At 41.2% G+C, this 17,798-nt stretch overlaps 1 protein-coding gene across 2 annotated transcripts; it reads left to right on the top strand.

Annotated features, from left to right (window-relative positions):
- The first annotated feature begins 2,905 nt into the window (after positions 1–2,905).
- Positions 2,906–17,495, top strand: LOC134620762 (cyclic nucleotide-gated channel cone photoreceptor subunit alpha-like). Of its 2 annotated transcripts, none has more exons than XM_063467049.2 (8): positions 2,906–3,002; positions 4,262–4,502; positions 8,394–8,486; positions 9,122–9,178; positions 10,038–10,232; positions 14,794–14,895; positions 14,977–15,083; positions 15,178–17,495. In XM_063467049.2, the coding sequence occupies exons 3-8, from the start codon at positions 8,407–8,409 to the stop codon at positions 16,530–16,532; spliced, it is 1,896 nt and encodes a 631-aa protein (XP_063323119.1). In that variant the 5' UTR covers positions 2,906–3,002; positions 4,262–4,502; positions 8,394–8,406; the 3' UTR covers positions 16,533–17,495. The 2 variants fall into 2 exon arrangements, with proteins under 2 accessions (XP_063323119.1, XP_063323120.1); XM_063467050.2 differs by having other exon boundaries at positions 2,907–3,002; positions 8,398–8,486.
- Positions 17,496–17,798: the final 303 nt, after the last annotated feature.

Consider the following 17,798-nt stretch of genomic DNA (forward strand, 5'->3'; position numbering starts at 1 on the left):
AAACTCTTATGTGTCTGTGTTATTCACTTCAACTCTGTGTCTAAGCAGACATTCAGCAGTGGTGAACTGGGAGCCATCCTGTTTTCAGAGTGCATGTGTGCAGGACCTTTCATGTTCAGTCACATGACAAGAAAAAGAGTACAAAGGAAGCAACGCTTTAAGTTTGCTTGTGTAAATCCAGGCTGAACTTCATGTTTAACTCCTTTTCGAGCTCTTTCAGAGCTTCCAGATGCTCACACAGCTTGATCTCACACTCACACTTCATGAAAACAAGTCTGAAGCTGCTTTCAGTGGATTGGCACAAAGTCTTTCTCAACACTGAAAGTACAGTGTCTCCTAACTCTGTCCGGCTCTCCTGTCTGTGTGACAGAGGACAGGGCCCTCCCCCTCTTCCTGTTTGGCCTCAGTGATGAATGAACTGTTGTTGGCTCAGGGGCAGAGCACAGTGACTGCACGATTTCTGTTCCTGTTCAGTTATTGAGTGTCCAGTGTTGAGTTTCAGACACACGTTTCTGTAATTACAGGAGGAAGCTGCTGTGTGCAGGCTAACACAGGGATGTTGTTTCAGGCGCGCGGGGGGGCAAAGCAGCCTTTACTTGAGGCTTTTTTTTGTTTTAATGTGTGTGTGCGTGTGGAAAATTATTCATCACCATTTTTCCTTAATAAAACGATCTGGCTTTCATCCGTCACATGATGACCGTTAGCCAATGATCGCCCTTGACAGCACAGCGCGCTGGTTATGAGCAGGAACGAGCTCGCAAAGGGGACACGCAGTTTTTGCACTAAAAGCATCACTAAAAACGATCTGTTATGCATATCTGCATGATTATGGATTATTACAATTACAATATTAAAAAACCTCACTGTATTTGAAAGAATATACATTAAGAAACAGACTATATTAGAGATTATTTCAAATATGATAAGATGATATATATAAGAAATGCTGATTTTACAGGAGCAAAATGATTGTATCTACAGTGTAAACATTTAATGAGCTTTCTACCTGCACAGAGTGGATATACAAGCAAACTGAAACATCATAAATACATAATTTTATATTCATTACTTTATTTTTTATTCTCATTACTTTATTATTAGAGCACCAGGAATAAATAACAAGGAAGGATTCTGGATCAGCACCATGATGCCAACTTGGGGCCACAGTATATATAGTATTCTGGAGAAGGTATAAAATGTTACTGTATGTGTGCGCGTGTTTTATGTGTTACATGTTTCTATCATTACTTTATGATGGATTAGGTGCGAGAGTTGTGAAGCGATTAGATTCTTGATGAATGTGGGTTCGCCCTGGTTCTGTGTGCCCCTCTTTAGCTTTGAGCACCCGGCCCTTCAAACATCTCTGCACGGCCCTGAGGCCCCCGTAGAACGCACATGTTCAGTCTGCAGGAGTCACAGGGCCGACCGAGCCGACCAGCTTCCCTCGCTCGGTGCCATCCACAGAGCCGATCGAGTGTTTCAGAGAATAGACTGAGCTGTGTCCACAGGCGAGCGATAGCATCACACTGTCAGCACAGTCTCCTCTGAAGCACACAGTAAGCATGGAGAACAACCACCAGTGACCTGTTCAGGGAACCAGCTGGCTCTGGTTAGTCTCACAGCAGAGCGCTCATTGGTAACTGACTTATAATGAATTAGTAATTCATGTTAATGACTGTTAATAATTAATGAGTCTGTAGAGGACAGGACTTTAAACTCCAGCTTTTTCAGGTGTCGGGTTTGCAGCCAATCACAGATCCAGCCTTCCTGATCAGTTTCTTCAGTGTGTTTGTGTCTGTCGGCGTTTCCCATGCTGCTCACAAACACAAATGCACTCTACAAAAGGGTCTAAGTCGTTTCCACCTGCTACGGCGGCTGAGATCCTTCGGGGTGAACAGGACTCTTGTAAGGACGTTTTACCACACTGTGGTGCTGAGCTGCACCTGTGAGCCTTTGGCACCCACTGGCCCAAAGAAAATAAAAAAATGATGATCTTTATGTAGAGGATGAGATGAGTTTTTAACAGGACATGTTTATAACAGCTGCTTCAAACTGAGGCCCTCTTGGCCCCTGGACACGTGTGTCCTGGTTTCACTATTCATCTTTAAATGTTCTCTGCTGCTTGATTTTCCTTGTTAGTCAGCTCACTTTCCTTCTGCATAAATCAACCTGCTCGCCTGTCACCGCATGCTGGTAGATACGATCTGTTTGCATCAGCACACCTGTGTGGCAAACAAAAAGAATCAAGCTCCACAGCAACAAGCAAGGCCCACCAGCCAACACCAGCGAGCAGGTGTCGTACTACAGGAGGGGCGGGCATTGATGCATGTGTGGAAAACACCAAAGCACGTGTGGTAAATGCACTGTGCTTTTCTTCTCTATCTGAGCACGCCAAGGGTTCATACACTGAGTCACACTCCAATGAACGCATCAGGAGAAACCCAGGGGTTAGTATCGTGACCCTGAGCAGCCCAGTAAGTTCACAGTCTAAATAATGAGTAATAATGAAGGGCCTAATGTATTGCTCATTATTTCTGAACACAAGAGGGCAGCAGCGCTCCGTGAGTCAGTGCCTGTGACCGTGCTGGTACATAATCAGGAAGATTCACACATAAAAGCCTCAACATAGATTCAGTCTGCAAATAACTGTGATGTGTGCAAAGACTTCAGCACGGCTTCAGCAGCTACAGACAAGAGGAAACAGTCTCAGGACTCAATCAGTGCTTGGGATTTTTGTCTGTTAACGCTACAGGAGAACTTGGCTAATTATTTAAAGGAGTGCTCTGGAAACCAGGTTGGAACCTGTGCTCTTGGCAGCACAGAATAAATAAATCAGACTGTGTGTGTTCAGGTTTTGCCAGCTGTGCTGATTATTATTATGTTTTCTTGTTTCTGTAAAGCTGGAAGGTCTCGTATGAAGGCACATGATGATGATGATGCTGCAGGATGCTCCTCTGGGGACGCAGGTAGAGCTGCCACTGAGGCTGTAATGAATTTAATTGGTGAGTGAGATGAGTGGCTGTCAGCAGCTTGTTAACACATCAGCAGGTCTGGGAATTAGCAGAGAGATCACAGTGAGAGAGCCCTGTCTGCTTTTACAAACCAGCTGTTGTTAGTTGCTGAAGCACCAGGCCTCGCACTTAATCTAGCTGTATATGTTTCTTTTGAGCTCCAGCGCTTTGTTTATTGGTGCTTCTACCCAGTACATCAGTGTGCCGTGCATATGGCACAGACATGGCCTCTATAGTTCCTATAGGGAAGTCCCTCAACTGGTTAACACTAAACACAGCACAGTGTGTCGTGGTGAGCTGTTGGTAGGCCATGAAATGTTTTCTGCCTGAGCTTTTACAGATTTTGCTCCGCATTAGACACATGAACTCTGATCATCACTTCTTCTTCTTCGTCTGCCAGAAGGCATCAACAGATTAACTCCAATCTCATTTACAGCTCCTAATCTGAGTGGCTACAGCTAAGCACACACACACACACACACACACACACACACACATATGAGCACGTCTTTCAGTGACAGCTGCATCATTTCTCCTCATATGAAGCCACAGACATAGCCACTACCTCACTGATGTAGACCTCAGTCAGATGATGACTGACTTTGAAGGAAACCGCACACTGTCCTGTGCAGCCGTCTGTCACATTCACTCTGCAGCTGCTCTCACTCGAGCAGCAGAGACAGTGACCGAGCTCGCAGTCCAGCTCAGATTAGTGCAGGCTGCAGGAGGATGGACCTGCTCCTCCGTCGGCTGCAGGTGGAGTCTGATGTTTTACTTTAGCCGTCCACGCAGTAAGAGGATTTACTCAGACTGGAAGGGATAAAAATAAAGAGTAACTCTTTATTTTGATATGTCTCTACTCTCTACCTACAGGAAATAGTAAAGGAAATGATGTCAAAACATTTTAATGTATGAATATTACTCCAGCACAAGCTACAGTCACTACACTTAGTCACAGTGAGATTGGTTTCATAAGCAAACTGTAAGTACACACTGAAGCCACCGCGCTGCACTAACACACACTGTTCATGTCACACTGCTGTAGTGACGCCTGTTCAAGGCTTTCAGGAAAACGATCAGTGCGAGTTCTGTGAAGTTAAGACTCACAAAGTCCATCGCGTACAAAAATGATGGTTTGTCACAGACTGTGTCACCAGTTCTTTGTCTCTGGTGATTCTTGTATGCAGAGAAAATGACTCCTTCATGTCTCCCCTCCCTCCGCCTCCTCCCCCTCCCTCCATCTTCTGCAGGGAGGTGGTGCAGAGTGCACAAGAAGCAGAAAGTCTTCCACACCACAGGAAAAGCTCATCCACCATAAAGCATGACTCTGGTTTTCTGCAGTGACTTGCATTAGAAGTATGTGAGAAGGTGTCCTCGGCTCGGTTCTTGAAGGAGAAGAACAAACCTGAGCGACGTGGGATTTATTCCACGCTCATCTTGAATTCCCTTCACAGCTTGAAGCTGCTCAGCATCATCATCGCTCACATTCAGGTAAGCCAAGTTTAAACAATAAGAAGTGACTGTGACTGCACAAAGAAAACTGCCCAGAGTTAGAGCTTAAATGTCAGGTTGAAACTCTAATTTTAGCTGCTGTGATCTGGGAGTGAAGGGATTTGAGTTCACAGTGCTAAAGAAGAACCACGCACAGCCAACGAGGCTAAATAAAGATAGGAGCTCTTTATCTGCTGCTCAGTTAAACTAAACACAGACTCTGGTCACAACATTGTTGCTGAACCTTCTTCTGATTTCATGTGAATGCAACACATTTTCTACAGAAAAAAGAATGAAATGAAATATGTATGTAGAAGCCCAGGCTCCAAATGTTTCTGTTTATTAGCCCTTTTTATGTGTAATCAGCCACAGACCTAATCACCATACTCTCTAATAACCGCAGGGACAGAGTAGCTTTTAGAGCTGAGGTCAGATGTTTGGACGGTTTCTGCTCCTTAGCTTTGAAATGAAACTACGCTAGAGTTTATAATTTCACATTTAAACATTTGGTTCAGTTTTATTTATATACCGCTACTTGCATAATAGTTATTATTAATCTGTGAGTCTTTTCCACAGGGTGTCTTTATCTGTCCTGTAAATCAAAGTACAGAGAAAACCCCAACAAACTTCCTTTTGAGCAAGCACTTGGTTACAGTGGGAAGAAAAAACCCATTTTTAACAGGAAATAACATCCTGGATACAGAAAGTACTTTATAGATAGAAAACATTATTTATAGTTTCCAGAGGAATTTGACAGAAACAAGTCACATAAAACGGAATATGTTGCTGAACATCCTTGGCAACAGTTACTGGCTATGGATGATTTGTATCACAGCAGCCTCCACTTTATACAGCCTGCCTTATTTACCCATTCACACACATATCTTCCACTCATTCATCCTGAAACCTCTGTGGTGACTTCGGTGGTATGATTCGGATCACTGCCCTGCTGTGGGAGTTGTGGTGCATTTATCTCTTTATGCAGTTTGTACTCATTTCTCCCAAAAGTTGATTCTGTTCATCTGGACACTTTCAGTGGGAGAAACGTTTCGTCATCATCCAGGTGACGTCTTCAGTCTCAGCTGACTGCAGGTTTCAATCTTATAAACAGTACATTTGCACAATGACTGAAACCAGCCCAGTGAAGGAACAATGGGCTGGGAGGTCAGTTCCTTCATCATAATTATGCAAATTGTCATGACCATTGATCAACAACCACTGATCAAAGACCACTGATCAATGGCCATGAGTCCCATTCACAGAGAGTTGGGGAATGGCTGCAATCACAGCATTGTAAGATGGTGACAGATGTACCCTTAGGCCCCCTCCTCGATTCAGAGATGGTCTTTCCCTTTTCACGTAAATGGCCTCCTTGACTCCGCCCTCAAACCAGCGTTCCTCCCTGTCCAGGATGTGTACATCCTCATCATTGAAAGAGTGTCCACTGGCCTGTAGGTGTAAATAGACTGCAGAGTCCTGGCCTGACGAGGTAGCTCTTCTGTGTTGTAGCCAGAGGTTGTTTGGTTTCTCCGATGTATAAATCCTGGCAATCCTCCTGGCACAGCGTACACTATGTTACTCTGTTTGTGTCGGGGGACCCGATCCTTGGGGTGGACCAGTTTTTGGCGCAGCGTATTTTGGGGTTTAAAAGCCACAGAGACCCGGTGTTTAGAAAAAATGTGTCTCAACTGCTCCGATACTAATTTCTGTCTGTTTGACATGTTTAGCACACAAGTCCACATTTGTTTTTAAAACGCATGATTTAATGTTGAAAGAAGCACATTCAGCTGAAGAGGATGAAATACACTTACTGCTAACTAACCGCTAACTACTAACTGTGTGACTCTTAGAAAGACCCCAAAACCAAGCAATCTCTATTAGGGATGGGTATTGATAAGATTTTCACGATTCCGATTCCATTTTCGATTCTGTTTAACGATTCGATTCTTTATCGATTCTCTTATTGATTCTTTTTAAAAAAGGAGAACACTAAGGTCGATTAGCTTAGAACTTTGTTTTATATCTTCTCTTTGAACAAGATAGAAACTTAGGAGTAACATGGCCTTACAAACCCAACAGTGAGATCTTAAGAGATCCACAGCCTACGGCTCTTCATGGGGTGTCACAGGGTCCCCAGGAAAAAAAATTGTAAATGTAAAATAATAAAATAAATATTCTTCTGCAGCAATAACAAAGTATAACATAAATTATTCTGTAGCAATTACACAAGAATATCCAGTAATGTCCCTGCCTACAATTAAACACATTCACTTACCGAAAATCGGGGGCATCTGCTGTGGCAAATGGGTGCAAGCCTTTGACCACAAACTAAGTCACTGCTCGGTGACATTCGTCTATCCTGGCCTGAAAGGAGACGCTACCGGTAGACTGCAGCGAGAACTGCCAGCATCTGAGCCAGCCAGACTCTGTCTGTCTCATCATGGTCACCTAAATGCACAGTAATGGCAGGTTTTGTAATAAGGCAGATCGCGCTAACATAATATGCACTGTTAGTTGATTATTTACCTGCCGCATTAACGGGAGAGGACGTGCAAACGTTATCACTGCTGCTGGGTTGAGATTCACGAGTCCGGAGCGGAATTAAAAACACGACATTCATTTAAGGTCATCGCGTGTTTTGTGAGCAAATGCTTTTGCATATTCGTAGTGTTTCCTCCCTTAAATGAAATATCTACTTTGCAAGTACTGCAAGTTGCCCTGTTGTCATCCGTTCTCGTAAAGTATGACCAAACTTTTGAGCGTTTGAGCCACTTAGGCGCCGTGTTTCCTGCCAGGTAAATAACGCTCCGCAATGTGGTGACGTAATTTGGGGCGACTGGAATCGATAAGGGAATCGTTTGCAAAAATGGCAAACAATTCCAAGGAATTGAAACAGTGGGAACCAGTTCTCAACAAGAACCGGTTTTCGATACCCATCCCTAATCTCTATACAATCACTACCACTTCTGTGCTGCAGTCATATCAAACTGCATTTGAAAATCACATAAAATCACATCACACACCTAACTAAGGCCCCATCTTATCTTAATGACCTTGTAGTACCATATCACCCTATTAGAGCACTTCGCTCTCACACTGCAGGCTTACTTGTTGTTCCTAGAGTATTTAAAAGTAGAATGGGAGGCAGAGCCTTCAGTTTTCAGGCCCCTCTTCTGTGGAACCAGCTTCCAGTTTGGATTCAGGAGACAGACACTATCTCTACTTTCAAGATTAGGCTTCAAACTTTCCTTTTTGCTAAAGCATATAGTTAGGGCTGGACCAGGTGACCCTGAATCCTCCCTTAGTTATGCTGCAATAGGTGTAGGCTGCTGGGGGATTCCGATGATGCACTGGGAGTTTCTTCTTCACTCACTATGTGTTAATAGACCTCTCTGCACTGAATCATTAGTTTTTATTGGTTCTGTCGGAGGTTTCTTCCTGTTAAAAGGGAGTTTTTCCTTCCCACTGTTGCCAACTGTTTGCCACTGTGCTTGCTCATAGGGGGTCATATGATTGTTGGGGTTTTCTCTGTGTGTGTTATTGTAGGCTCTACCTTACAATATAAAGTTGAGGTGACTGTTGTTGGGATTTGGCGCTGTATGAATAAAATAAACTGAATTGAATTCAATCACACTACCAAGCCAAAAGAGTGCTGTGAATGTGGGACTTTGGGGTATCGACTTTTGGCAAATGGCTTCAAAACGTACAAAGTTATTTACTTCTATTTAAAGTGCTCATTGTGCTTACACTTTAATTAAGACAGCTGCATGCACATGAGCAAAGTGTCCTTTGACTGCAGAGCCTGTGTGCAGCTTTGGACCCAGTGAAACAAGCTCAGTGCAGGCCATGTTTTCCTGTAATCCAATATGTCACTTGGATTTTTCATTCGAGGTAGTCGTCAAGGATGCACTTTGGAAGAAGCAGCATCGGCCCTGCAGAGCCCGTCCTCGGCAGCCAGAGACGAGACGGCACCATGGGGAACAGGTGAGCTTTCAACCTGAAGCTGCAACAGAACATTATTATACTGAATGGACTCAACATCAATATGCTGTTTTCAAAAGTGATAAAAACATAACTAGTTTCAATTGCTTGACAATTAGGTTTCCTCGTACTCAGTCAGACAGCCAACACAGCAGAGGATGAAGGAATCTGATTCCAGGCTCTCTCTGACACAATAAAGTTGAATAAAATAAAGCAGCATGGAGCACAGAGTATGAATGAATTAGTGGAGCTGTCCCAGTGAATGCAATACAAAATGTCCTGAGAGCTGCAGCAGAGAGCAGGATGGCACTGCTATCCAGTCTTTATGCCAGTAAACACAAATGAATTAAAGGTTTCCTGTGTTGTGCCACTCATGTACACGCTCCCACTGTGGACACGCTGACACGTGTTGCATGTATTTACAGATGATCTTGTATTATTCACATGTGTTCAAACCCCAGTTACATTCTCATAATTAACCTGTGTGTGTGTGTGTGTGTGCTTCCACTAAATTGTGCCTTTGTGTGTGACACGTGTTTATCTTCCCATGATTGGTTTCCTGGTGCCCGTTATGATCATGCTTATTCTTAAATTGTTCCTTGGTCGCAAATTCATGCAATGATTTATCGATCTTGCAGCGATGATCAACGGGTCCTCGCCGCAAAGAACACAAACAACTGCAACAACAATGATGGGTAAGATGACATCCTCTCACACATCTTTATTCTCACTGATGAGTCAGAAATTCTACACGTCCGTGTACAAATTCTACAACTGTCCGCAAATCTTTCAGTTCAGGCAGCTGAATCAGTGCTGTGTCAAATCTGTGTTCAGATGAGAGTCTGATTTGGGGCTAGGCAATCAGTGAGCAGAGGTCTCATCGCTAAACGCATCGTCGTCATCAAAGGCAAGCGTAGGATGTTTGTGACAGAGATGTGTGTTATTCCAGAGTTAGACTAGAGTCCGCCCTCAGGTGGAGTGTAAGGGCTGATTTTAGGACTTTATTTAGAGAAGGCAGATCAAACAAACTAAATGTGGGACAAAGACTAGAACTGTTTCAAGAAGCATTTAGCATGTCAATGTGACCTTCTCAGCTCCCTCGTTAATGACATTTATTCTCAATATACTGAGACTGTATTAAAGGAGCTCAGTTGAATTTAATGCTCTTTTATTCTCATGTATTGCCTTTTTATACTAGTAGACTTTAAAACTGTTAACTGTCATTCAGTCGTCATTTTGTCTGGTGATCACTGGGGTTAAAGACAGGATGCATCCCTTGACAAGCACATCATTTCTGAGCTAGAGCTTGTAAAAATGAAAGTCTTGAGATCCACCTTCTAGCAGTTTCCGCCAGTTATTAGAAGCTTTTTGGGCTACTGTATCAACAGTCACCTAAGTGCCTGAAGGCAACTGTTGTTGTGATTTGGTGCTATATAAATAAGATTGAAGAGGATGATTCTGACACAGGAGGAATCCCAGATAGAAGATGATGAAAATGTCAGGAAAACAGAGAATATTAAGAGTACATCCCCTACCTGTTTATGAACATTACAGAAAGAAGGACGACAAAAAGGATGAAAAGAAGGATGATAAAAAGGATGAAAAGAAGGATGATAAAAAGGATGAAAAGAAGGATGATAAAAAGGATGAAAAGAAGGATGATAAAAAGGATGAAAAGAAGGACGACAAAAAGGATGAAAAGAAGGATGATAAAAAGGACGCCAAAAAGGATGAGAAAAAGGAAGAACCGTAAGTACACCATACTTTTTGGGGATGTAACAAACAGGAATATTGTGAATTTCATAATATTAAGCCTGAAATAATTAAATCTCTATTAGAGAAAAGGTTGTGTGGATATGAGCAAAGGTTATCCGCATAAGAGTTTGCAGAGTCCACCAATGGTTCAATATACAGTTTACAAAAAAAGAGACTACCACTCATAATACCATTTTAATCATACTGCTCAAAACTTAATGTTATGTTAAGGGAACATCCAGACAATTTGCTTTTGGGTGTAATTTCAAATCCAGCATTCAAAAAGTTTATTTATTTATATTTTATTTTATGTAAAGATTGTGAAGAATGGTGCACAAAATGGAAACAGAGGCTGTTTGCCTTCAAAGTAAAGTTTTGTCTTTTGACTATCATACCCCATTCTTCCAACACTGCTCAAAGAAGTCCTGCCATTAATTAATGCTTCAATCTTAAATATGATCAACCTATCTCTAATAATCAGCTATGTACCACAGGCCTTCAAGCTGGCTGTAGTTAAACCTTTACTTAAAAAGCATCTCTAGACCCAGCTGTCTTAGCTAATTATAGGCCAATCTCCAACCTTCCTTTCATATCAAAAATCCTTGAAAGAGTAGTTGTCAAACAGCTAACAGATCATCTGCAGAGGAATGGCTTATTTGAAGAGTTTCAGTCAGGTTTCAGAGCTCATCACAGCACAGAAACAGCTTTAGTGAAGGTTACAAATGATCTTCTTATGGCCTCTGACAGTGGACTCATCTCTGTGCTTGTCCTGCTAGACCTCAGTGCAGCGTTTGATACTGTCGACCATAATATCCTATTAGAGCGATTAGAGCACGCTGTAGGTATTACAGGTACTGCACTGCAGTGGTTTGTATCATATCTATCTAGCAGACTCCAATTTGTGCATGTAAATGGAGAGTCCTCTTCACACACTGAGGTTAATTATGGTGTATGGGCAGAAATCTGTGCCATCAGAAACTGAATTTGAATAAGTTAAATTTGAATTTGAATTGCTCAGATTGAATCTGAATTGTAACTTGAATAAATGCTTTTGAAAACTGAATTTGAATTAGTCTAATTTGAAATTGAATTTATGGTTTGAAAATGATCATCACTAAATTGAAATTGATTTTTATATTTTGAAAATGAATTGATTTGCTTTGAAACTGCATTTTATCCTTTAAAAATTCAGCTCTCGAATAATTTCAGTTTCACTCTCACCATTCAGTTTCAGTTCTACAATTCAGTTTCAGTTCCAAAATTCAGTTTTTTGGGACTTACATCCGGTTCCGGTTCAAGAGTAAACGAGCGCAGATTAATAGAACTACGTTTTACTAGCGGACTGAAAGTGTTACTGACGGGAATCTACAGCATCTTGAGCTGAATTAAGACTTCAGAAGTCATTCGTCATGTCGAATGACCAGCGGATAAACTCTCAGGTTGGTAATAAATGTATTACATGTATAAGAACAAGCGTCATGTTAACAAATGATAGCCGTACGGTAACTTTTATGCTTATTGTAGCTGTTAGCTAAAAACGCTAATTTAGCCTAGTTTGCCCTGAATTCAGCTTTGACAAACAAATATGATCGACTGTTTCTAGTAGAATTCCAAAGTTGTCATCTTGTACCCTGTCAGAGCCCTGTATGCTTGCAGAGACCCCTACAGTAGGGAAACATGCAAAACAGTGTCCAAACCTTTGTATTTGAGCTTTATTTATGTCTTACACAGCATCCCAACTCTTTAGCTAACTTAATAACTTTAGCTAAAGTGAATAGTTAGTCTAATTTATTAGTGCAGCATTACTGGATCACCTGTTTGAAGTGATATAATATGATATACAACTATCACTGAAACAGCAAACTTTGTAAATAAACAACACTTCTCATTCTCTAAACGTTTGGCCACAGCTGTAGATTATACTATCAGTGCTTGTTCACTCTTGACAAGAATTACATTTCTAAATTCTCTTTGTTCATTTACAGGTAAACAATATCTAATATTTTATCTAAATGACTGCTTTGTCTTTGAAAAGGTGAAGAGCCTGAGGCCGGTGACAGTCCAGTCTAAGTACATCCTTACGGTGGCTCACAGGACAAGGCTACATTCCTGTCCTGCCAGAAGAGAAGAGAAACTTCAGAGTCTTCATGCAGTTCAACCACACCTGTTATATTCCATATGACATGGGTCTCAAACTCCAGTCCTCGAGGGCCGGTGTCATGCAACTTTTCCATGCCCTCGAGGACTGGAGTTTGAGACCCCTGCCGTATGGTGTTCATGCTGTTTTCTACCCCACAGTTACAGCATGTCTGACTGCCTGTTCAGCATATGCAAAAATATATGATGAGTTTAAGCATGTGATGACTAAGGCCTTCCATTATGGTGTTTGTCATTACGTCACAGACATCTGGATGATCATTTGGAATAAACAAAAAACTAAAAACTTGTTACTTCATCTTTTATCTTTATTATTATTATTGTTCTTATTTTACATTTTTCATTGTTAGGCATTAGGTTTATTTATAGTAGTCCTTTCCAACTTCTTTCCCTCTTCCATGTTACTGTGTCAGCTTGTCAGCATCTATTTGGGTTTGGAAGTAAGGAAATCCAAAGTGCCATTAAAACCAGGAGAGGTTCTTATATTTCAGAAGAAGGGATTAATTCAAAAGAAATGACCTCAATGCCATATTTTATTTAGGAACCCTAGAGAGCACTTTGCAAAATAACACATTCTTATAATTTCACCCTCAGATGAGCCAAACTACGACTGTCAGGGAAGGTGATGTAGGTACAGAGCATGTGAGAGTGGTGAAGTTAATATCTCTTGTCTAGATGAAGGCACAGGAGGGATCAATGGCAAGGCGTAGAGATTCAGTATCTTCAGTCTTCAGTGGACACTCCATTTCTGGCACAAAACACCTGTAAAAGATGGTTGATTTAGGAGGTGACCCGACAACTTCAGCCTGTCAAACATAGCAATGGAGCAGTATGTTAAAAAAAAAACCTAATTAAGCATGCACTCAGTACCCTAAGAATTATTATGGTAGTTAAACACAGTGATAGTTGTATATCATATTATATCACTTTAAACAGCGGTGATCCAGTAATGCTGCACTAATAAATTAGACTAACTATTCACTTTAGCTAAAGTTATTAAGTTAGCTAAAGAGTTGGGATGCTGTGTAAGACATAAATAAAGCTCAAATACAAAGGTTTGGACGCTGTTTTGCATGTTTCCCTACTGTAGGGGTCTCTGCAAGCATACAGGGCTCTGACAGGGTACAAGATGACAACTTTGGAATTCTACTAGAAACAGTCGATCATATTTGTTTGTCAAAGCTGAATTCAGGGTAAACTACGCTAAATTAGCGTTTTTAGCTAACAGCTACAATAAGCATAAACGTTACCGTACGGCTATCATTTGTTAACATGACGCTTGTTCTTATACATGTAATACATTTATTACCAACCTGAGAGTTTATCCGCTGGTCATTCGACATGACGAATGACTTCTGAAGTCTTAATTCAGCTCAAGACGCTGTAGATTCCCGTCAGTAACACTTTCAGTCCACTGGCAAAACGTAGTTCTATTAATCTGCGCTTGACCCGGAACCGGATGTAAGTTCCAAAAAACTGAATTTTGGAACTGAAATTGAATTGTAGAACTGAAACTGAATGGTGAGAAGTGAAACTGAAATTATTCGAGAGTTGAATTTTTAAAGGATAAAATGCAGTTTCAAAGCAAATCAATTCATTTTCAAAATATAAAATTCAATTTCAATTTAGTGATGATCATTTTCAAACCATAAATTCAATTTCAAATTAGACTAATTCAAATTCAGTTTTCAAAAGCATTTATTCAAGTTACAATTCAGATTCAATCTGAGCAATTCAAATTCAAATTTAACTTATTCAAATTCAGTTTCTGATGGCACAGATTTCTGCCCATAATGGTGTTCCACAGGGTTCAGTGCTAGGACCAATTCTGTTTACATTATACATGCTTCCCTTAGGCAGTATCATTAGAAGACATAGCATACATTTTCACTGCTATGCAGATGACACACAGCTCTATCTGTCCATGAAGCCAGATAACACACACCAATTAGTTAAACTGCAGGAATGTCTTAAAGACGTAAAGACCTGGATGGCCGCTAACTTTCTGCTCCTTAATTCAGATCAAACTGAGGTTATTGTACTCGGCCCTGAAAATCTCATAAATATGGTATCTAACCAGATGCCTACTATGGGTACCATTGCTTTAGCCTCCAGTAACACTGTGAGGAGCCTTGGAGTCATTTTTGACCAGGACATGTCCTTCAATGCACATATTAAACAAATATGTAAGACTGCTTTTTTTGCATGTGCACATTACCTCCTTGAAACCTCCAGAAACTACTCTCCAATCAGTTAGGTAATATACACTTTATCCACGAACCAAGCTGCAGATCGGCTGTGACTACTACCAAAATTAAGCTCACATTGCATTTCAAACTTTTTTTAATTAAAAAAAAAATACATACTTTTAATTAAAAGGGAACTTCTTCTCATTTAGGAAGGAGGTGTGGATCATGGACCCAGCCACGGATATGTATTACTACTGGTTGCTCACAATAGCTGTCCCAGTGTTCTACAATCTGATATTCCTGGTGGCAAGGTTTGAATTCATGGTATTTAGCATTTTCTCTTATCGTTGTTAGTGTTCATGGGTCTCAGTCATGGTTTTGTTTCCATACAGAGCTTGTTTTAATGAACTACAGTATCAAAATTCAACACTCTGGATGGTTTTGGACTATGTATCAGATGCCCTCTACTACATGGACATCTTTGTGAGAGCCAGGACAGGTACTGATGGAAACTTAAGATTTTCAATTTGTCATTATATAAAATCTTCAGTACAGTATATGATAATGACTATCATTTTGTTGTTTGTCAATAGGTTTTCTGGAGCAAGGACTTCTTGTAAAGGATGCAAAGATCCTGAAAGAAAAGTACATGAAGACACCCCAGTTCAAGTTAGACATGTTATCAGTGATTCCTACTGACATTGTTTTCTTCTATATCGGAATCAACAACCCAGAGTGGAGGTTCAACCGTCTCTTTAGGTTAGGCCGTCTCTTTGAGTTCTTCGACCGGACTGAAACGCGAACCAATTTTCCAAACATCTTCCGAATCGCTAATCTTGTACTTTACATCATCATCATCATCCACTGGAACGGGTGCCTGTACTTTGCCGTCTCAAAAATACTTGGTTTTGGGTCAGACACTTGGGTCTACCCCGGGCCAAAAAAACCAGAGTTTTCTCAGCTGTCCAGACAGTACATTTATTCCTTTTACTGGTCCACTCTTACCTTGACCACTATTGGTGAGACACCACCGCCGGTCCGAGACGTTGAATACTTTTTTGTTGTGGTTGACTTTCTTACTGGGGTTTTGATCTTTGCAACAATTGTTGGAAATGTTGGAGCCATGATCTCCAACATGAATGCTGCACGTGTAGAGTTCCAGGCGAAGATCGACTCTATCAAGCAGTACATGCAATTTCGAAAGGTCACTAAAGACTTGGAGGCGAGGGTGGTGAAGTGGTTCGACTACCTGTGGACTGAGGGGAAAACCTGCGATGAAAAGCAGGTGTTAAAAAATCTGCCAGACAAGCTGAAGGCAGAGATAGCCATTAACGTACATCTGGAAACCCTAAGAAAAGTGCGCATCTTTCAAGACTGTGAAGCTGGTTTGCTTGTTGAGTTGGTCCTGAAGCTTCAGCCTCAAGTTTTCAGTCCTGGGGATTACATCTGTAAGAAAGGGGATATTGGTAGGGAAATGTATATCATCAAAGAAGGAAAGCTCGCTGTAGTAGCAGATGATGGTGTTACCCAGTTTGTGGTCCTTAGTGACGGAGCTTATTTTGGAGAAATCAGCATCCTTGGGATCAAAGGTAGTAAGGCAGGTAACCGAAGAACAGCTAACATTCGAAGCGTGGGCTATTCTGATCTCTTTGCCCTGTCCAAAGATGATCTCATGGAGGCACTAACAGAGTATCCTGATGCTAAGAATGCTCTGGAGGAGAAAGGAAGGGCCATTCTGATGAAAGACAATCTCATAGATGAGTCGCTTGTCGCTGCTACCGATGCTAAAGACTTGGAGAACAAAGTCGATCAGATTGAAGCCAGTTTCGAAATCATGTCAGCAAAATTTCGAAAGCTGACAAATCAATACGAGTCCTCTCAGCGTAAACTCAAGCAGCGCCTCAGTAATTTATCAAACCAGTTCAGAAGCCTCAGAGTAGATGAGTAGAGGTTGGCCATCAGTACTACTTAGGGAGTGTCTTCTTTACAGGGACTAGTACACTGCATCCGCCCAGTACTTCCAAAGATGCAAAAATAATAAGACTGGCCTCAAACAATGTTTCCACACATAGACAATAACAATGGGTCATACCACCACGTGGATCATTATGTCTTTTTTTGTGTTAGTGATAACAATAATAGGCTGCACGCGATGATCAGAAACATGTGGAGGGACAAGGAGCAAAGGAGCACTATTTTAGCATCGGTGTGAGCATCCAACTAACACTGGTGGGAAACGTTTTCTTTACTACTCTGCCCAGAATCCCAGAGTGGCTTGTTCAGCAACGACACCATGACCGGGGCTTTGCACATACAGGACCGTCTCCTTTTATTGTGATCAAAATAACTCTTCTGAAGGATGCAATTAGTCAAAAAAAAATTCTAAAAAGGACCTTTTATGAATATTTTCTACATTCATCTAGAAGAACAAGACCACACTGACAAGTTTCAGTTCTGGTCATTAAAGTGTGAGAGAGAGATTTGAAACTACAATCAGATCTGGAGATTTAACAGCTGCTTTTTGTTGCTGCTTTGCCTCTGCGTGTTTTGAGATGACTGACAGAGTTTTATGCCAGATGCAACCTTGAACGGATTCGTGTCTCCAGCTGGAATCAGACTAGTAACTGTTTTCTTGCCAGGCTCTTAACTGACTGCCTCATTCTTCAGCACAGCTGGAAACTGCTGTGCTGATATTTTTGAAAAGTTTTTTTCTAAAGCTCAGGCAGACCTTTACCATGATGAACATATCAGGAGGTTCCACTGGAACATATTTGCTGAATGGGCCTCTGTACACCTACACAAATATTCTGTTATAAAAGCATTTCAAAATATGTATCATCAAATTTTTATTTTAAATATAAAGAAATGTGCTTTCTGTAAATAAAAAAAATAAAAATAAAGTGACAATAAACTCTTGAAAAGTGGTGTATCCTTTTAGAAAGGCTGACATTATTTTTCCAATAATTCCCCTGAAACATGCTCCAAAGCCTCAATCCGAGCAGAGACTTCAAGTTCACCCAGTCATGTTAGCAGAAGTAGGGCCAGGCAGACTGCAGATGTTGGTACATCTGCCCTAACTTTAAGCCTCAATAACAAACAATAGACACCAAAACTGTTTTTTACAAGTCATTTTTACATCTGAAATTTGAGTCTGTGGGGAATGACTACAGGAACAGCAGTTTTTGGCACTCAGGCTTCAGTTTGAAGTCCAGGG

Source organism: Pelmatolapia mariae, linkage group LG23, assembly GCF_036321145.2.
Source record: "Pelmatolapia mariae isolate MD_Pm_ZW linkage group LG23, Pm_UMD_F_2, whole genome shotgun sequence".
Lineage (NCBI taxonomy): Eukaryota > Metazoa > Chordata > Actinopteri > Cichliformes > Cichlidae > Pelmatolapia > Pelmatolapia mariae.